A 22,463-nucleotide genomic window follows, 5' to 3' on the forward strand; every position below is an offset into this window, starting at 1 on the left:
TGGGAGTATACAGCCAGCACCAGTTAAGTCAGCATTCCAGATGGGCAAAGGCTGGCACTAAGATGGGAAGAGAGGTAGAGGAGCTCTAGCTTCCCTGAGAGCCTGGCATGGCAGGAATGGCTGCAGTGCTTTATATATGCCACTAGGCACAGCTGTTCCGATGTTGGATTAACAAATAATAAGAAAAGAGGCTCCAAAAAAAGGAGAAAGACTACACCAGTCCTGGCTCAGGAAGCAGCAGGTTTCACGAGTCAGAATTCCAACTTTGGTAGAAATTATAGTATATTCATTACCACTAAAATGAAGACAAATTCAGCTTTTATTATGATTTTTTGTACCACCACATACGTGCACAGGTCCTTGCCTAAGTAGCGTGTGGTCTAAATAAAACACATGACAGCACAAATGACAAACAAAAGTGTATGAGGATGATAGGAAAAATAAATTTACAACACAAAGAGAAGATGAGATGAACTATTGTGTACAGACGTCTTGGTATTCCCCTTTCCTTTTTCAAGCTGTTCATGGAATTTTGAGATGCTGTGATTCATATGCCACTGTAACAAATGTGTCACAGCCTGGGCTATAATCTGTGTCAGATAGTTGGCTGGTTGCATCATTTAGGCTGCGTGCTGTCTTCAGGTCATTTCCTGATCTGACTTAAGGTGGTAGAATACTAACATACATTCAAGTTCTTCTCAATACTTCAAGGTCAGGCGCAAAACAGTTTTTTTTCTCCAGTTATTAAGGACAAAGCTTTGTTTACTATTATACTTTTATTTTTATCTTGAAATTGTTCAGATACCTGTCAAAGGTACTTAAAAACACCCAGTCAATGCAATAAAAATACTGGTTTGGTGTACCTGAAGCATCTATTTGAACATATGATGTCTGTTCAGCCTCTGTTACTAAAGGCTGTAGGTCAAGTATATATATAAAGCCAAAAGGTGCAAATATTTCCTTTGTCTAACCAGTAACTGACCATATGAAATACATTTTAAATCTATTAATTTGTATGCATACTTTCAGAGTAGCTGCACTGCCATGTTTATTAGCAAAGCCAACTATAATAGTGGATATTTTGTAGCCACTTTTTCCAATCCATAAATCACAGTCCCTTTATTAAATACGGGATTTCTAATTAATATTCTGGCACGATTGTCCTCCAAGTCTGTATAGTTGGTGGTCCATGTATTGAAGTAAACAAACATATGATGAACTGTTTTATTTTAAACTAAAACATCCCTAACTCTCCTTTTGTTTCCCTTCCCAATACTTAGCTTCTCAGATGTCTGTGGTTTTCAATCAACTAATGGCCTAATCTTCTGCAGAGGTGAGCACCCTTAATTTCCATGGTCTTCAATGGAAATTGTAGGTTTTCAGCATCTCCAAAGGTAAGGCCTAAATTTATAGTTGGATTTTTTGACGTTTTAAAAATCTAAAAATTTGTTAAAAATAAAAAATAGCCTCTCATTGCAGAAAAGTGGCCTCAGCAGCATCAATCTCAAAAACAGCATCAGAATCTATTTTTCTTCCATTTTGACTGCAGAAAATTAATCATTCTGGTACCATCAGGATAACCTAGAAGGCAGCAATAAACTTTAATATTTGCACAGAGCTGCAAGCCACAATGAATGAAAACAACTCGAACAACAAATTAAAATTGTAAATTTAAAATTGTCAACAGCAATCTACACAAAAAGTAAATTGTGGAATAAACAAATTTATGAGCATTATTAAAAAGTGTTTAGATCCCACTTGTGCTGACATTTGCCTCCTTGGAGGGACAACAACAAAATAAATAATCAGTTATTTTCCAATGGACTAGGACTCTAAAATTCATAGAATCATAGAATATCAGGGTTGGAAGGGACCTCAGGAGGTCATCTAGTCCAACCCCTTGCTCAAAGCAGGACCAATCTCCAATTAAATCATCCCAGCAAGGGCTTTGTCAAGCCTGACCTTAAAAACTTCTAAGGAAGGAGATTCTACCACCTCCCTAGGTAATGCATTCCAGTGTTTCACCACCCTCCTAGTGAAGAAGTTTTTCCTAATATCCAACCTAAACCTCCCCCACTGCAACTTGAGACCATTACTCCTTGTCCTGTCCTCTTCTACCACTGAGAATAGTCTAGATGTTGGATCATATTAAAGAAGTTCTGTATTAAAATCACAAATGAGTTTGATTCCCCATAGTTCAAATTCCAGGGTATTACTAATTAAGAGGTCTCTTGGTTTTTGGTACTGTTTCTCTCCCTCTATGTGTGAAACTTGCAAGCTGCTAATTGTGTTAGTACAATCTAAGACAGAGTCTGTTCTCAAAGCAATTCACAGAGAGAGAGACTCAAAGCAATACTCTAACAACAGAAACAGCACCCAGAGACTCCCCACCCTTTTGTTGTATTAACAATTGTGATTAAAATAGAGATAGAGGATGTATGTGGATGGATGCTTGGTGTGGATAATAACTGAATGATCAGGGAGGTGCCAGCCTAAGAATCCAGTGTCCATCGGCTGAAGAAGGCGTCAAGTGGAAATAACCAGAGGATCCCCCGGAGGGCAGACTGGAATCCACCCAACAGCCTCAAGAATGGGAGAACCAAAGAACAAGATAACATCTTGGAGCCGTCAGGAATGTGCCATCTGCTGATTGATTCAGCAACAGCATGATGAAGCAATTCCCATAGACTGGCATAGGAAGAAATTCCTATAAAAATAGACTCTAAAAAGTGAGAACTTTGGGGTCTGATTCTGCAAACCAACTTCCAGGAACATCAGATGAGCATCTGACAAGGCCCTGCTCCCTCCTTATGTCCAGGCCACTTGGCCAGTGGCTTGGCATGAGCAACTCTAAGGCTGGTAACTATGACAATAACCTTGCAGAACCTGTGTGTGTGTGTGAATAAATATGAGATTGAATGGAATGTTATAACTATAACTAACTGCTTACTATGATTCTTTCTGTATTCACAATAAATGTGGTATTTTGCCTTTTTCCCTTTAATAAGATCCTGCTGGTTTTTATTTTATTGGTATAACATTGAACCATCCTCTCTGGAACCACCTCTCAGGTAGTTGAAAGCAGCTATCAAATCCCCTCTCATTCTTCTCTTCTGCAGACTAAACAATCCCACTTCCCTCAGCCTCCCCTCATAAGTCATGTGTTCCCGACCCCTAATCATTTTTGTTGCCCTTCGCTGGACTCTCTCCAATTTATCCACATCCTTCTTGTAGTGTGGGGCCCAAAACTGGACACAGTACTCCAGATGAGGCCTCACCAATGTTGAATAGAGGGGAACGATCACGTCCCTCGATCTGCTCGCTATGCCCCTACTTATACATCCCAAAATGCCACAATTAACACAATGTAATACGTTCGTGCAGCACAGAAACCTTCACTGGATCTCTCCGTTGACCTGTGGGCAAAACTGCAGATTTTTCAAAGAATGCTTGTGAATAATGGTCACAAAAATAGTCAAAGCTGATTTTTTTAAACAAGGCAATAGCCATATACTGTATATAATCTAAATGAGTTAGTATTATGAAGCATATACATAATGCTTTAAAGACACATGATGTTTCACGAGACAGAGAATAAGAGAAGATGCTTACCCTAAAGAATTTACTAACCCAGATGCATCCATTCTTGTGACTCTAATGTTCTTACAACGTTTACCTGAATGCAATCTGTATCAATTCTGTATCAATATACCTCCACAACTGGTTAACCAGCTTGAAAATAATTAAAGTATTATGCAGAGGGCGCACACTGGTATTTTAGGGAAAAGATTATTTTATACAAACATGGTTGAGACACCACCATTTCAATTTCTGACACTAAATCCAAAGAAAGATGCAAATGGACAGGATTTATTTTTATAATGTAAAATATAATGTATAAAATCAATTTTAAAATTATTACCCACCCATGTATGTATATACTTTACTGAAAGTACTAATTTTTAAAAGTGGTCAAAATTGAACTGCTAAATTTACATGACCAACTTTCTGGGCATGCAATTTGAAGCAAGAAATATTGTGAGTCCTCCAGACTTGGATTTGCACAAACAAATGCTGTTCATATTCATAAAAATAAGCTTCTAAGCCCCAAACTCCAAGCCTGAAAATGTTTCCATGCAAATCCAGAGGCCATGTTTGAAAAATTTCCCCAACTGCTAAGAGAAGTTAATCTAAGAAAAGTTAAATAAAGTAAAGCTAGGGAGGGATTAAATATTTAACCAACGAGTTACAACATTTGAACAGTTGGAATATATAACACTTCAAATGTTATTCCAAATAACTGGAAATCAGGGAAAAAACACAACAGTTCAAAGTAATAATAGTTCAGTAGGTATTCAAACTTTTCAGTCCAAGGCCAAACATCATGTTAAGGAGGTAAGGAGACAACAATCAATATTTAGGGGCAAATTCTCTCTCCTATTTTATTCACTTTATGCCACTCAAGTGGTGCAAAGAATGAAAAAATAATCTACCAATCCCCTGCCGGAAATACCCCAAGCTGGGACACAGGAATCCTTATGCATCTCCTGCTCTGCAAGCGCAGAGTGTTCCAGTTATTCTCAGTGGGTGTATGGCTCCTTGGGGAACTGTTGCTAGCTGGTGCAAGTCAGAACAACCCCTAAAATGTTCTAACTTGAGCTGGGGCAAAATCGGGGAACCAAAATTAACTAATGGTTTTCATCTTCTCCTCTTTCAACACTGCCTCCTGGGCTGACCTGGGTGGCTGTGTGGGGGAGGAGTGCCGTCTTTTGCTAGACACTCCCATAGGGTCAAGCAAAGGCAGTTGAGCTCCTACCCTGATTTCCCTGGGGCTCCCACAGAATGGCAGATAATCAGGCAATGGAGCAACCATATCTACTCTTCTCCTTTCCATAAGGACCAACACATGGAGAGAGCAGGTGCTCAGAGTGCTCCAGGATCACATCAGAGCTGCTCCTGAAGCTGCAGGCCATGACAGGCAGTTGAGATAGTGGTAGTGACCAACTTTGTTCATACACTTTCATTTGAAAGTGGCATGGTGTGACTCAAGGAACACATTCATAATCAAGTACACGTTTTCCTTAACATAGGCCTCTGAGGGTCATGGATTGGACACCACTCTCCTACACAAAAGAACTAGCTTACATCTGCAATGCAGTATTGAATCCATTTTTAAAAATAATGCTTTTAGGGGAACTTCAGTACTTTAGGGGAAGTTCATTTCAGTAATGTTCACTTGCTTCAAAAACAGCACATTGAAAATTCTGAGGCCAATGCTGATAATTACAGAAACACATTTCACGTGAGCCTGTCTTCAACACTCCAAACATTGGGGCAGACCTGAATACCTTTACTCACATGAGCAGTCCCAGTGTCTTCAATGGGACTATTCACCATGGTGATTTGCTGAATTAGGCCCACAGTCATAGCATCTGTCATATTTTAATAAATCACCACTAACAATACAGAATACATTCCAACTTAAATCACAAATCATATTTCTACATTAGATCTACTATCTTTACTATTCTACACAAAACTGTTGAAGTCATCCTTACAACATCAATTGTGCATCAAGTTTGGTTTGCAAATTAAGACACTATGAACAGAAAAGTAATGGGGTTATATTAAAATAAAGTACTAGACCTACAGATTTTATCGATGAGATGAAATGCTTAGGCACATCCTACCATATTTCAAAAAATAATGCATTACCATGAGCACACCAAGTCTGGTTTGTTTTTAAGCCAGCTCTGCCATCACAATCCTCTACACTTCACTATTTATATAGCAGAGAAGCACAGCTCATGAAAAAATAAAAATATAGAGTTGTTACATTCAATAGAATCATTGCTGGGAGCGGGGGACTTAAAACACGTTAGTGTTACTTGACTCCATCACTTCATCTGGATAAAAATTGCAGATGAAATAAATTCAGCTTTCTAATCCACCCTGTGAAACCAGTTTGAATCCTTCTTACTGTAACAGATGCAGTACGTTTGGTCATATCCACCTCAAGTGACCATCACTCACAAGCATTGCACAAATGATCCATGTCTTCAATTCATAACCAAATAGAGCACACAGGTAACATTTTCAAAGATTGGCTAAACTCTTCAAAGACTGGCTAAACGCTCCTTTTCATGAATACTAAAATCATGAAAAAATAAAACTCAAACAGACATGCTAAATGGAGGCAAAAAACTACATAAAATAGATTTTTGAATTTCAATATTTTTGGTGAATATGTATTTTGGTAGCTAATTCCAACCTCAAAATGCTTGAAAACAAAATGCTTTTTCTATTCAGACATTTAAAATCATAGGCTACTGCAGGCTCTTGAATACAGTTATTTATGTTAATGCAGTATTTCAAAATATATTTTCATCAATCACCTTACAGTTAATAAGTTAACTTTTCTTGCAGGCAAAGGCTATCATTACAAATGCTCAACTACTGCTTCTGTATATCCATTAAAACACAAGAAAAATTCTAGAGTTTATAGAATATTAGGGGGAGAACAGTGGTTATTCTCGTTGCAAAACAATATCCAGACTTCATCGCAAGCATATTTAGAATTTGAAAAAAAAAAAAAGACTAAATAATTCATCCTTAAAAGACAATTCCACAGAAATAGGAATTCTATTTTCAGAAAAGTAGGTGGTAGAGCACAAGAGAGAGAAATATTAGTCAACAGATTAAATGTTATATGTTCTTTCACTTGAAAATGCCTTTACTCATGAGATCGCAAAATGTAAAAAGCTAGTTTGACCTTAAAGTTTTGGGACATAGTTAGCATTCTTCACTACCATATTGCCAAAGATGCAATGCCATAGATTTGGCATGTAGGACCCGACTCTGCCACTTTTGCTCATTAGAGGGACACCTTGCTCTGAAAGTTATCCAATTGATTTCACGGGGCTATAGGTAATGTAATATACAATTTATTTTAAATAAGGTGCAGAATTGAGCCCACCGAAAGTATGTAATTTTTTCACTAGCCTTTTTCATTCTTATTATGCACTCCACAGTTATATGTAACTGCAAAACTGTAACTGCATAATAGCATTTGAAGCTGTATTAGGGCTTCTAAGTAACTTGGGTTAAGCATGCTTCCCGTAGATTTTAATACAATAGTTTGAAAGTTTGATGATTAATTTACTGTACCCTCAGATCACAGATCTTCAGAAATTTCTAAAATTTCAGAAGTCCTCTACTTAAAATTTAAAAATTATTATTTTAAGGGACAAAGAATTCAGCTTGGCTGAGACAAATATTTTAACTGATTGATTGATCATTAGCTTGGAGGTGTGTGGGAACATCTACAACAACAAGAAACAATAGGTACAAAGATTGAAACTGTTCTGATCACTTACAAGTGAAAGGCCTAATTTATTAAAAGTACAACTGAAGTCAGTTTCATGCAAACTGTATGTATATTAAGTGAAGAAAGGAAGAACATACCCATTCGGAGAGGTCACTAGGCTAGCAAAGTGAAAAACAAAATAATAAATGAAAATTTAGTTGTGCATATGATTTTGTTGTGGATGTGTTCAAATGTTTTGTTTGCCTTTTTTAAATAGTTCAATAAACTCAAACAATATAAACATATTGCTGACCTAATGGTTGGATCTACCATTGTCAGGTATTTTTAAATTGATCCAAATAAACAGATATATAACGTTCAACATTAATTCTCTTCTGACACAGTTCTGATACCATCAGCAAACTGGCTAGTAAGCTGCATGCAACAGAATAAAATGAGCTGCAAGAAGCTGTAAATCATGGTAATGGTATTGCAGTAGTGTTACATCATAACATTTATAAGTATGAATTCAGCCAAGGAAAATGGTCAGGAAAAAAATTAGCTACCCTTGCTTTTACCATTAAAAGAGAGAGAGAGAGAGAGAGAGAGAGAGAGAGAGAGAGAGAGAGAATGGAACAGATTAGTAAACATATTTTCTACTTTCATTTTATCAGCTTGAACAAAAACTGATTCTTTCATGCTCTTTCTTATTGTGTCACACATACTTTTTCACAAAGACAGTAATTAATTTGATTGTGTTCGTGAATGCTATAGCAAAACAGGTCTGATAATCAATAGCCCCAGGTTTTGCTTGTTCTGATACTAGTTTTAAATATAAACTTCTGAGTACTAATCAAAAACTGTATTTTAAATTCACATTATTTTTGTTGTTGCAAACATTCCTTGCCCTCACACATGCGCACACATAAATACTACATTGTATAAGAGTTATGGTTAGAGTACACACAGTATTCCTGATCCCAATCCTTAAAAGCAAGGAAAAGTTAAACCATCTAACAGTGCACACCTTCTATTCCTCCATCCAGAGAGAGAGACATCTCACAGCTAGTTCAATCACCATAGACAGTGTACCACAACCTTACATCTGCCTAAGGAGAGAAGTCAACCTTCTTGCAACTCCTCCAAACTCATCACCACAAACAGATAAGTCTGCTCCTATCCCTCCATCCATTCTGCAGAATTCCAGAATATCATACTCATTCAAGTCTGGGAAAGGGATTCATGGAAGGCTGACATCCTTATTGCACCAGAGATAAGATGATGGTGCATTGTTTGTGTTGGTCATTGGTGATAAGGTGATGTAGGCTAGTGGTAAGGTGTCAGTCCATGGCTGGAAGAGTAAAGGATATGTACTGTTAGATGGCTTAACTTTTCATTTCCTTGCCTTTGAGGTTGCTGTCCGGTATGCAATGTGTGCAGGAACCTTAACCAATATAAAATGTGTATGAATTACCCAGGGTTTTTAGCTTGAGAAAGGATCTCCAACCAAGAGTTTCTTGCACAAAGAACAGCATATCCTTAAATGTGCCCAGTAGACATAGGGGCTATACTCCTGAGTCAGCTGGTCACTTTCATGAAAACCCTTTGGCAAGAGCCACAGCTAACAAATGAATAGATAATTTGCATTGCTAGCCACTGAATACAACACTTGGATCATATTTTACAGATTTTCTCTACAACCATAAAGGCTAGAAACAATTTTTTAAAGCAATACTTAGCTTTTGGAGTATCCATTTGATGTTATAAAAATTGGTAGTAAACAATGTGACAGAAAAAGAAACAGTTATGATGAATATCAGCAAATGAAAATTTAGTACAATAATAATTTTTAAAAGTTGAACTACCTTGCAGATGGTGAAAAAAATTCTACAAGTGACTCAATTTTCCAATCTGAAAACTCAGTAATTAATTTTCTAGCAGAGCCCAAAAAATCATAAGGCTCAAAAAGTAAACTTTCGTAAAGGGCTGATTTCTAATTAATTGTAAGTGAAACTGGTTTAATCATTCTTGACTCTCAAGGATAGTTTACACTAGCTAAGGGATCTATCATAGCTCCACTAATTACAATGGAACTGTGACAATTTGTTCCAGCTAAGGATCTACCCCATAGATTGTGTATTATCATTTAGGGAAGGATACACTATATTCTTCATACAAAACATAGTGAATTAATCACTGCTTTACATAGAAAGCTGAACTCCAACTTAAGTATGGGGCTCTGATGATTAGATAGAGAGACACGAATATACACACAAAATGTCTTGTACACATACACACAAATCCTGATTCAGATACATTGCATAAAAATATCTCCAGGACACACATTTGCATCTTCTTTTTAACATAATAAAATCCTTCCCATTATAGGTTTGATGCATAAAGAGGTCTGTCCACTTTCTACAACTTGATAGCTCCACCAGCACACTGAAAAGAACCCTACAAAATCTCAGCACATCAGTATATTTCCTCCTCAAATTTTACAAAATCAATCCAGTCAGCTGCCTTTATAGAATCTTTGTAAAACTTTTAGGCTATAACATTCATTTTATTTAAAAGATGTTTTCTTTGCAGGTAAAAAAAAAAATAGGGATGGCCAGAAAACAATTCCATTTCGAAAAACATTTCCAAGGTTGTTTTTGTTTTGGATTGGAAAGAAAATGAGATTTTTGAAACTGAGTGAGAGAATGAAAAAGAGAGACACTGTCTGTAGTTTGGTAGTTAGGATCCTGGCTTGGGAGACCCAGGTTCAGCTCCTGATTTGGAATATTCTGGGGTGAAAAACTCTGCTCTGAGTCTACACTAGTGTAAATTATTAAACTAACTGAAAACAATTAAGTTACTTTTTTTCTTCCTCTGAGCACTGCACAGTTGAATTTGTGGTACTAAAGCAGCTTATTTTTACAGGTGGAAAGATATCCAAAATAGTCCCAATATAAAAAGTTAAAGTCTCTAAAACCCTTCTAAAATAGTATTTCTGTCAAATATGTGATGCAGGTGCAATATATGTTGGCTTATTATGGTGCAAATTCTTTATTGGCATGCCTTTTGGTTGACTTGAAGAACATATTCACATCTTCATGAGTAATGAATTCAGTCATCCCAAACTTATTCTGATGAGCCACAACACTTCATACCACATCATCATATATATTCTATAGGTATGTGTGTATATCAGAGGTGGGCAAACTACAGCACGGGACCGTCCTGCCTGGCCCCTGAGCTCCCGGCTGGGGAGCCTAGTCCCCAGACCCCCCCGCCCCCTCCAATGTCCCTTCTGCCTTGCAGCCGCACGGGCAGCATGACGTGCACCTGCCCACCTCCCAGGCTTTCCAATAAGCCTGTCCTGCAGCTCTGAGCGCCATGGTAAGGCGGGGGGTTGGATAAGGGGCAGGAGGTCCTGGGGGGTAGTCAGGGGGCAGCTGGATGGGGCAGAGGTTTGGGGGGGGCCATCAGGAGGCGGGGGGGTTGGATGGGGGTGGGGTCCTGAGGGGTCAGGGGGGTTCTGGGGGGGGGGGACAGGGAGCAGCAGGGGTTGGATAGGGGGTAGGTTCCTGTGGGGGCAGTTAGGGACTGGAGTCCCGGGAGGGGGCGGTCAGAGGACAAGGACCAGGGGGGGTTGTATGGATCGGAGGTTCTGAGGGGGGCAGTCAGGGGGCGGGAAGTGGGATGGGGTGGCTAGGGGGCGGGGGCCCTCCATACCATTTCGCAACCCAAATGTGGCCCTAGGGCCAAAAAGTTTGCCCACCCCTGGTGTATATACACAATTTATATCTTTAAACACACACACACACGAACTGCAGCATTTTGTGCTAATAGAACAGTATGAAAAATAATGTGCTTACATATATGACTGGTTCTGCAAGCCCTCTGTAGATACCTGTCCCAGTAAAGTTCCTGAGAGCCCCACACATAAAGCACTGCAGGAATAGGCTTGTAGAGCGGATGCTGACTTTTTAAAAATTATTATTATTTTTATTATTATTATTATTATTATTCTGACCCAACTGTTGACCAAGACATTGGGATTATGGATTGCATTTAAAAATTGTTTATTTTATTTTTTTTTATAAAAAAAACAGGAATATCTTTAGCACCTGCAAAGAGAAACAACTGGTAAGAACATGAATTTGAGGGTCTAAAAGTTTGACAGACTGTTCAAATTGCAGGAATGCAAAAATTCACCAGTTTTAAATTTTTGTTTGTTTGTGTTTGTGACCCAGAAATGCCCTTTCTCCCCCCCGTCCCCAAAATAAAACTTTGTTGAAAAGGTCTTGATGCTAAAAGCACTCTGGAGATTACATCAAAATTCAGCTGAAGTCAATGGGAGGTCATCTCACAAAGTGAAACTCACCATCATGCTAAGGGCCAGCACTAAGTTAAGTACTTGTTAAGTTGCACCACAGTGGTGGAACACAGGCCTTGTGCTGACCCGCTGCAAAGGAGCAAGTTTCAGAAGGATCTGCAGAAACTGAATAACTTTTTAAACACGTTAACATTTTCTTTGAAACCATATAAAACTTTAACTGTTTGGGGTATATATCAACTGTACCTATTTACTCTGGAATGAAAATCCTACACAGGTCTATACTCAAAAATTAATCTTTATAAATGGAATAATATTTTTGGCTATTTCTTCTATATCTCTGATGCTTCTGATCTATTTTGGGTTTGGTTGTTCATTTTTTCCCCTTTGCATTGCTTGCAGATGAAAAATTCCTAGTTATCTAAAACTTTATTTTGTTAATTTACAATGTTGTTAATGTGGCATTTTGGGGCAGCTGTTTTAAATTTTCAACCAACCCAATTATTAATTTTGAACCATGGCTATGGCACTTTAATGTGAAAATTTTAATATATGCGAATCTGCTGAAACATTGCAGTGACTTCATAGATTGCAAACTTAATAAAATGATCTAAAAATGTATTAAAGGTCTCACACACACACTGAAAGAAAGAGGAAGACTCCATTGAGTTAGTGAGCACTGAGACGGGTCCTTATGCAACAGACTACAGTGGCTCTGTTACTCCCACAGTGCTTGGAAACATTTATCCTATTTGAAAAGAGAATATAGCCTTTTGACTATAGATGGGAAACTTTAGTACATAACTACTTTATAGCTAATCATAGCTAGAGTTACACTTTCATTTTATTAAAAAGAAAAGGAGTACTTGTGGCACCTTAGAGACTAACCAATTTATTTGAGCATGAGCTTTCGTGAGCTACAGCTGTAGCTCACGAAAGCTCATGCTCAAATAAATTGGTTAGTCTCTAAGGTGCCACAAGTACTCCTTTTCTTTTTGCAAAGACAGACTAACACGGCTGTTACTCTGAAACCTTTCATTTTATTGGGAGAAATAAGAATCATTGTAACATAATCAATATTTACATAGTACTTTGATGCATCCACTTTACAAGCGGATAAAATCTAAATCTGTTTTCAAATGGTCAGTTGTTGCAGAACAGTGAACAGACCACAGTATAAAAGCCAATTTATAATTCAAAAGAGAAAATCATGTTTCTAATTTTTTATTCCTACCTATTACCATCTTTAGTATAAAAATACACATTTTTGAAAATAGAAAAGGAGGACTTGTGGCACCTTAGAGTCTAACCAATTTATTTGAGCATGAGCTTTCGTGAGCTACAGCTCACTTCATCAGATGCAAATTTCCAAATAAACTGTGGAAACATTCAAAGGAACAATTATCGTCTATTGCGTCAAACACCCATTCGCTCTACCTCCCAAAGGAGCCATTACAGGCTATCTTATTATGTAACATACAAACCCCACCTCCCCGCATCAACCTCCTTTATTTTCCAGGATTATCCTAAGAAAAAGAAAAAGAAAGCACTACAAGTACATTTAAACTGTATTAAGTCTATAAAAGCATGGAAAACTGAGTCAAAGGAGGTTTTCATTTTGAAGTAAATTTGGAATAATGCAGCATTTGTACAAAAAGGATATTACCCCAAATTAATTTTAATTAACATACACATATGGTGCATTCCTTGGGTTAATCTGAAAAACAAAGTTTTCTCCCTCCAAGGTCCACTTTTCCTTCTGCCTGATTTGGCAGTGAAATCAAAATTATATGTTTAAGCCCCAGCGCTATGAAGCTTTCAGAAAACAGGAGTCTTCAGGTTTCCCCACAACAGAAAAGGGGAAAATTGAATGGTCATCTAGTTGAATGCAGGTTAATTTGATACATATAAAGTTCTTGCCATGTAGTTACACAAAGTGTAACAGAGCGGTATCATTTGGAGTTTCTTGGTTGGCTCAGATAGGGTGCTTGAGCCCAAAGCAATTAAATTGAGAGTGGAGATTCAGCCTTCCTTTGCTCTGGGCTCCCAGTCCAGGGAGAGAGGTTTAAATCTAGACTGGGAAACTAATTCAAGCATCTCATCACAGCAGACATCGGCAGCCTGGTGATGGTCCGGCTGGCAGCAGGGCCTATAGTCTACATCAGCAAAGCAAAGCAGTCAAAAGCCAACCTCAGAGGCCCAAAGAAGTCCACAGCAGATAATGCTCAGTACAAGCCAAGAGGAGCCCATTTGCTTGTTTGACTACTACCAGGGCAAGAGTTTTGTGGCCCCCGATATGGCAGCCCATCATACAGACTCTGCTGCAACACATGCACATTTTAGAGTTTCTATTTAATTCCTTAGTATTGATTAATGAAATATTTGTCCTTTCTCCCAATAAATTAAGAAGACTGTATGTTACCAGGTAGCCACGATTCTATGTGCTTGATGAAAGGGGGAAGAACACAAGTAAGGGTGTTCAGTTTCAGGCCAGTTTTTACTCTCACCATCACATCTATTGCCTAAGAAATGATTACAGTGCCACAAATTCAGTATTATCACTTCACTTCCATATCACAAAAGGAGAAAAAGATAGACTGTGAAAGAGCAAACCACAGTTTTTAAACTCAAATAGCTTTTTCAGTAGTAAATATGGCAAGAGAATACATTTCTGAAGTACATTTATTAGTTTGACATCTGGAAGTTCCTGCAGCATGAAAATCCTCTTTAGCTCGTTCTTGTGTTTTGGTATCACAGTGGTCTAACGTTCCACCAGTGATGCAACATGTAAGCACAACAGGAACAACTTGCAGCTTTTACTTTTCAAATCTCTTTCATGTGTGCATTTACACCAGACTATCAACATTACTTAAATATAATTTTGTGTTTTAATACATTTAGAGATGCAGAAACACATACAAATCATCTGTAATGAAACATTTCCACAGGAGAATTTATGCTCCCTCACCATAACTAAAACAAACTAATGGAGAAACAAATCTTTAGTTATAGAAGTACAACTACAAAAAGTATATTAATATTTGAAGTCCAGAACAAATTATGTCATTTTACTTGGTTGATAGATGAATTTAAGGAGCTAACAGTTAACTTTAAAGATTATACTCTCTTATTCTGACTTGTGACTGCTGATAGGTTTATAGTACTACCCCATGCTGATGACCTAAATTTCAAAGCAACCTTATGACCTAAATTTCAAAGCAACTCATACTCCTTTGGCTGGCAGAAGCTAGGCTCATCCCAATGGTGAACTTCTGCATTGTTCAGCAGCCAATTCTGAACTAGCAGTACAGTAACTGGCCTTTGTAGAGTATGGTTGTGTTTTCTTTCATCTGCTAAGTACATTAAATGCACCTAGCTTCTCAGTATGAAAATTTGTCTGCATCATAAAGGTGATGGATCAATGGCAACCCTAAATAAAAGGAATATTGAAGTATCTGCTACCCCATTCTTAGGCATCCTCTGTTCTAAAGGTCCTTAATGGGGATTAAAAAAATGAGAAACAGTTCAAAGTTGGATGCCTGGTATCCTTTTTGATGCCAAAATAAAAATAATTTACTTACCCCTTCACTGGCATTTTCCCCTGTGCTGGCCAGCATTTCCTGTAGGGCTCTGACAGAAAGAGACTGCTCCAGCACAAAATTACAGATGCAAAGATCTGGAGGCACATACTGCAAAAACAAGAACAAGACAAAGGACAAGAATGACCTAGCTGGTGAGTTCAAGCAAATGTAAAGCACATATGCACATACACACAAAATAAAAAAAACATACATTTTAAGGTGAAAGTACATTTGTTTTCTAAGAACACAAGTTTTTGTATAAAAAAATTTATACCTTCAGAAGATTTTCTCACCTTCAGAAGATTTTCTCGCTGCAATTAATTGTCCTTTTTTATTTAGAGCTGTCAAGGTTCCTCCCCAACTCTGAACTCTAGGGTACAGATGTGGGGACCTGCATGAAAAAACCTCCTAAGCTTATCTTTACCAGCTTAGGTCAAAACTTCCCCAAGGTACAAAATATTCCACCCGTTGTCCTTGGACTGGCCGCTACCACCACCAAACTAATACTGGTTACTGGGGAAGAGCTGTTTGGACGCGTCTTTCCCCCCAAAATACTTCCCAAAACCCTGCACCCCACTTCCTGGACAAGGTTTGGTAAAAAGCCTCACCAATTTGCCTAGGTGACTACAGACCCAGACCCTTGGATCTTAAGAACAATAAACAATCCTCCCAACACTTGCACCCCCCCTTTCCTGGGAAATGTTGGATAAAAAACCTCACCAATTTGCATAGGTGACCACAGACCCAAACCCTTGGATCTGAGAACAATGAAAAAGCATTCAGTTTTTACAAGAAGACTTTTAATAAAAAATAGAAGTAAATAGAAATAAAGAAATCCCCCCTGTAAAATCAGGATGGTAGATATCTTACAGGGTAATTAGATTCAGAAACACAGAGAACCCCTCTAGGCAAAACCTTAAGTTACAAAAAAGATACACAGACAGAAATAGTTATTCTATTCAGCACAATTCTTTTCTCAGCCATTTAAAGAAATCATAATCTAACACATACCTAGCTAGATTACTTACTAAAAGTTCTAAGACTCCATTCCTGTTCTGTCCCTGGCAAGAGCAGCATACAGACAGACACAGACCCTTTGTTTCTCTCCCTCCTCCCAGCTTTTGAAAGTATCTTGTCTCCTCATTGGTCATTTTGGTCAGGTGCCAGCGAGGTTACCTTTAGCTTCTTAACCCTTTACAGGTGAGAGGAGCTTTCCCTGGCCAGGAGGGATTTCAAAGGGGTTTACCCTTCCCTTTATATTTATGACAAGAGCACTGTACTACTGTTAAAATAAGGGGTCATCAGGCCCAAAAGCAGAAGAGTGTATCTTCAGGCTACTTTTTTTCCCTCAGTTATTAAAATATTTAGTCATGAAAAATCAATAGAAAACTATAAGGAAAGATCTGCAATCATAATTTGATATCCCAGCCCTTGAATGTACTTCACATTATAAGAAAAACCTTAACTGTAGCATCAAAAGGTCTATAGTTATTGAATTATAATTCTTACATTCAATACAAAAGAGTGGAAATATTTTCAATCCACTAGTTCTACAACAGGAAAGAGCAGTTATTTACTCTACAGTAACAGTAGGTGTTCAATATGTGTTTTCCACATGGTACCAACAGTGGAAAACATGTCCCATACACCCATTATAGGAATGTTTTGGTCAGCAGTGTCCATAGGGGGCCACACCTGTGCTCTGAATGTCTTCACACCTGCCCACCCAAGGGCATAAAGGGTGGAGGAAGGTCATGGAGTACATATGGACAACACATCTCAAAGAACCACAGTTACTGTAAGGTAAGTAACCGTTCTTTCTTTGATTGCCCAGATGTATTCCATTCTTGGTGACTTTCAAGCAGTGACCTAATGTGTTGAAAGTAGGTGCTCAGAGTCTGCCCAGTGATTGTAAGATAGTTCTGCCAAAATGGGTATAAGACCTAGATGCCTCTACAAGGGAATACTTGTGGCACCTTAGAGACTAACCAATTTATTTGAGCATAAGCTTTTGTGAGCTACAGCTCACTTCATCGGATGCAGTAGCTCACGAAAGCTTATGCTCAAATAAATTGGTTAGTCTCTAAGGTGCCACAAGTACTCCTTTTCTTTTTGCGAATACAGACTAACACGGCTGTTACTCTGAAACCTGCAAGGGAATAGTGTCTTATAAAAGTATGTACTGATCTCCAGGTAGTGTCCCTACAAGTTGCAGAGTCAGGCACACTTCTCAAAGAAGCCAGAGTTTTTCATTCACCCAAACCACCACCTTCTGGGTCTCTGTAATCGCTGCATGATGTCTGAGCAGGACTGAATAAAGATCCAGTGGATCACACAACACCTCTGCAAAAAGGAAAAAAAAAAAGGGGGGGGGAGGGGAGACACAAAAAAGCAAGTCTCTATCCAGAACAGCCAAAAAAACCTGCAGAGTACCATCGAAACTGGCAGAGGCCTGAAAACACAGACTGTCCAGAGAGAACTGCTATGGTGAGTCCAGGCTGCAACAGGGGGTGTGGCTAGAAAAGTAATGAACACTGAAACTAGGCTAGGGCCCACAGCAACACAACACCAAAATTATCCTAATCTCACACTAGTGACAGCCAAGAACAAAGTATTTGTTCAAAGAACAAAAATTTTGAGAAGGAACCCACTGTAGAAGCCATACACATGGGAAGGAAAATATCTAGAATGCCTAGAAACAATACCCAACCAGATCAGTAAAAGCATAAAGGGATCCAGAGATGGCTATGCTAACACTGAGTAAAGAACAAGAATACAACTGAGCATGAAAGAATTTCCATGGTGTGCCAAACCACCAACACTTCAAGACTCAAAAATGAATTGAAAGGCACAGGAAAGTCCTTGTTTGATGTGAAAGGAAAATGTTAGCCACTCTAAAACTCTGAGAAGACTACATCCCAAGATGTCTATGCTATAGGTAGCCGATACACTGCTCTACTTGACTTTCCAGCAATCACAGCTATAAGCATGGTTATAAGGATAGAACCAGTCATCATGAACCTAGAACCTGAGATTCCAAAGAGGTCCCAAAAATGTTCCAAGGACTGGGGAAATAGAGGAAGAATACCACATTAAACTTACACCAAATGCAAAGCCATTTGCTCGGTCATAAATATAAAGGGAAGGGTAAACACCTTTAAATCCCTCCTGGCCAGAGGAAAAACCCTTTCACCTGTAAAGGGTTAAGAAGCTAAGACAACCTCGCTGGCACCTGACCAAAATGACCAATGAGGAGACAAGATACTTTCAAAGCTGGAGGGGGGAGGAACAAAGGGTTCTCTCTGTCTGTGTGTTGGCTTTTGCCGGGACCAGAGCAGGAATGCAGGTCAGAACTCCTGTAAAAAGTCAGTAAGCAATCTAGTTAGATACGCGTTAGATTCTGTTTTGTTTAAATGGCTGAGAAAATAAGTTGTGCTGAATGGAATGTATATTCCTGTTTTTGTGTCTTTTTGTAACTTAAGGTTTAGCCTAGAGGGATTCTCTATGTTTTGAATCTGATTACGCAGTAAGGTAGTTACCATCCTGATTTTACAGAGGTGATTCTTTTACTTTTTCTTTAATTAAAATTTTTCTTTTAAGAACCTGATTGCTTTTTCATTTTTCTTAAGATCCAAGGGTTTGGGTCTGTGTTCACCTATGCAAATTGGTGAGGATTTTTATCAAGCCTTCCCCAGGAAAGGGGGTGTAAGGCTTGGGGAATTTTGGGGGGAAAGACGTTTCCAAGTGGGCTCTTTCCCGCTTATATTTGTTAGACGCTTGGTGGTGGCAGCAATAAAGTCCAGGGACAAAAGGTAAAACAGTTAGTACCTTGGGGAAGTTTTAACCTAAACTGGTAAAAATAAGCTTAGGGGGTTTTTCATGCAGGTCCCCACATCTGTACCCTAGAGTTCAGCGTGGGGAAGGAACCTTGACATGCTCCAACTCCACCTAGGAGAATCTCCCATCCTTTACCACCCAGGGTGAAAGCAAAGATCAACCTCATTGAGTAGATGGGTGTCACTTCCAGAATAGACACTCCAACTGAATGCTGTGCAGGCATGGTTGTGATCCCAAAACTACATGACAAGATTTGGATCGGTGTAGACCTTACCAAGCTCAATGAGAATGTCTGTAGAGAGTGAAACATACTCCCATATGTTGGGCACACCATTTGACAATTAGATAAGCAAAAGTTTCAAAATTGGATGCCCCGTCTGGGTTTTGGCAGATACAACTTGTTGCAGAAGCTGTACTACAATGACCTTCATCACATTTTTTGGAAGGTTTTGTTTCAATAGAGTACTATGTGGCATATCTTCTGCTCCGTAACACTTCCAGAAAAAAATGTCATAATTCCTGGAGGGTCTGGAAGAGGTTCTCTGCCATATGGATGATATCCTTGTCTACCGATCAGCTCAAACCCAACACAACCAACATCTCTTGAAGGATGTGAGACAGCAGGCCTAACACGAAATGACAGATGTAAATTCTCAAAGACAGAATTAAGTGTCTGTCTAGGCTCGGTCACTAATGGAGCAGGGGGTCAAACCAGATCCAGAGAAAGTACAAGTGATTACCCTGATGAAGGAGCCTCAGTGCATCAGTGAAATATATCGATTCATGGACATAGTAACACACCTAGGAAAATTCCTACCTTACTTGGCAGAGTAGTCAAAGCCATTACGAGAGCTCATTAGTCCACAGAATTCCTGGAACTAAACAGAATCAGGCATTCAGAAAAATGAAGCAAGATATGAGCATTCCTCCACAGCTGATACACTCTCCAGAGCCCCAATCTCAGGCAAGCCACAGCAAGAGTGTGAACAGAGGAGCTGTTTTTGGAAGATTTCACAGATGAAGTACATACTGATTTACTTATCACAGAAAAACATCTGCAAGAAGCAGATGAATTCCTGAGTCAAGATATGAATCACTGCAAACGCTACAAAGAAGGTGGCACAAAACAGACAGGAAATCATACTGGGTGGTTTCCAGGGATCTTGTTACAAAGCAAGGTTTATTGTTGATGAGGTCCAGACTAGTTATCCCTAATGTAACAGGAAATCCTCAACAGACTGCATGAGGGACACAAAGGCATTACAAAATGCAGGAAGGGAGCTAAACAGACAGTTTGGTGGCCTGGGCTGAGCAAACAATTACAGCAGAGAGTTGAGAAATGTGAAATTTGTGCTCACGTGAACCCAATCCACTGGAACCATTACTATCATCTGCTGTACCAGACAGGCCGTGACAGAAAGTCAGGACTGATTTTTTTATCTGGATAATACCACCTGTGTTCTGATGACTGATTATGTCTCAATGTTCATTGAAGTTGTCAGGCCACCCAGCATCACATCAAGTGCAGTTGTGGAGAGGATAAAATCCATGTTTTTCCTGTTTTAGGATTCTGGAGCAAGTCATCTCTAACAATGGTACTCAGTTTTCCTCTGAGACTTTCAAGAGGTTTGCAGATACCTACAGTTTCATTCATGTCAGATCCAGCCACAGTTTCATCAGAGTAATGGTGAAGCAGAACATATAGTAAAGAAAATAAAACAACTTCTTTCTAAATCCTCATACCTTTATCTTGCCCTGTTGCCATACCAGTCAACACCTCCAGCAAATGGACTCAGCCTGCAAAACTGTTGATGGGAAGGCAGTTGAAGTCCACTATCATAACCTTCCTTTCCCAACTCAACTCTTGTTGGCCAGATGTCCCAAGAATACAGAAGATGGAAGATCAATAGAAACCCCACCAGAAGGTGGTCTTTGACAGGTGCCACAGAGTCAAATCCTTGGGAGTACTGAATCTAGGAGATCACATTTGCATGAAAGACTCTCAAGAAAAGGGGATGTGCCAGGACATCTCAAACCTACTTTGTTAGAATGCCAGCAGGAATCATCCATTGGAACCAATGTCACCTTGTGTCACCAGGGGGACCTCCAGTCTACCCAGATCACTACCCTGAAATGGAACCTGTGAACAACACCCTGCCTGCCCATACAGAACCACATGTACCCTCTTGAGACTCTTCCTGAAAGGAGAGATCAAGCAAGAAAAATACAGTCTCCTACATTCCTGGAGGATTATATAAGATCTTGAGAATTTAAGGAAGTCGGAGGACTAGCAGTCAAATGCCTTAAAAGGGGCAGAATAAATCACCGAAAGTTCAGGCAGTCTACCCTGCTCTTCATAGGGCTGTTTGTTGTTTCATGTACTGTTAGGATAAAGGTTTGATCACCCTTCCTTTTTAGGAAGGGGGATGTGGTGTTAGTTGTGAATGGTTAGCATGGCCACAAAAAACAGGAAATAAAAATCTGCCTCGCATTCACCCCAGCCACAGTGTGCTGAGTCTCTAATCTATGCAATAAGTATCTTAATCCAGCCCTTTTTCAGCTTCTAAAACCTACTGCAAAGTAGTCAAAATCTTCATCAGGAATCCCAAATTTTGGGGGGTATTGTACTGGTGCTTTGTGTTAAGTTCCTTATGCTCCTTCACACCTACATGGGGTCCAGGGACAATCTCACCCCTCAAAATATATTCTTATAAATACTTACCTTCATTAGTGTAAGGTGATGCAAAATAGCATGTGGTCATATAATTAAAGACTGTCTCATGATGCATATGCAGAAGGGGGCTTAATTAAGATTGCACAAGCATTTTCTAAATTTTGAGTGCTTGACTTTGCAAACATAAGAATGTTCTTTTAACATAGGTTTTTGTGTAAAGTTGTACATATAGATGTGATTACCACCAAATATACAAGCAAATATGGAGAGGCAGTCTGATGCATTTCTTTCTCAGTAACATCACAAAATGGATATTTTTATCCTGATAATGTAACAGAAAACCAACCAAAAGTGAGATGATGAAAACAAATCTTAAACCCAAACTAATGCATATGTGTACAGTATGATGTTAGAGGAAAACGGTAATCCTCTTTCATTTTCTATTGGACAAGAAAAGTATAATAAAAAGTATATACAGTGCATCCTTGAAAGCAAAAGAGTTTACACACTAGAACAGAAGAGTTCACACATCAGAGCCTAGTGTTGTTGACCTTCAGGTCGTGCTGCAAAGTTTGAAGTCTCAATCCTGCAAACATGTACATGAGTAATTTTATGCACAGGAGTCATCATCATTCATCCTGCACCATCAGGTGCATAAAGCAGAAGTCAAAAGGTGCCCATTATCCCTATTCAGGATTGATTTTCCAGGTCTTTTATATGCAGATGTAATAATGCGGCTTT

General features: G+C 38.9%; 1 protein-coding gene across 1 annotated transcript in view; it reads right to left on the bottom strand.

Moving 5' to 3' along the window:
• RYR3 (ryanodine receptor 3) overlaps positions 1–22,463 on the bottom strand; it is a 581,512-nt gene that overhangs the window by 445,517 nt on the left and 113,532 nt on the right. The window contains exon 4 of the mRNA XM_073348839.2: positions 15,212–15,319. Within this exon, the coding sequence (XP_073204940.1) occupies positions 15,212–15,319 (108 nt within the window). The remainder of the gene's footprint in view (positions 1–15,211; positions 15,320–22,463) is intronic.

This window comes from Lepidochelys kempii, chromosome 6 (assembly GCF_965140285.1).
Source record: "Lepidochelys kempii isolate rLepKem1 chromosome 6, rLepKem1.hap1, whole genome shotgun sequence".
Taxonomy (NCBI): domain Eukaryota; kingdom Metazoa; phylum Chordata; order Testudines; family Cheloniidae; genus Lepidochelys; species Lepidochelys kempii.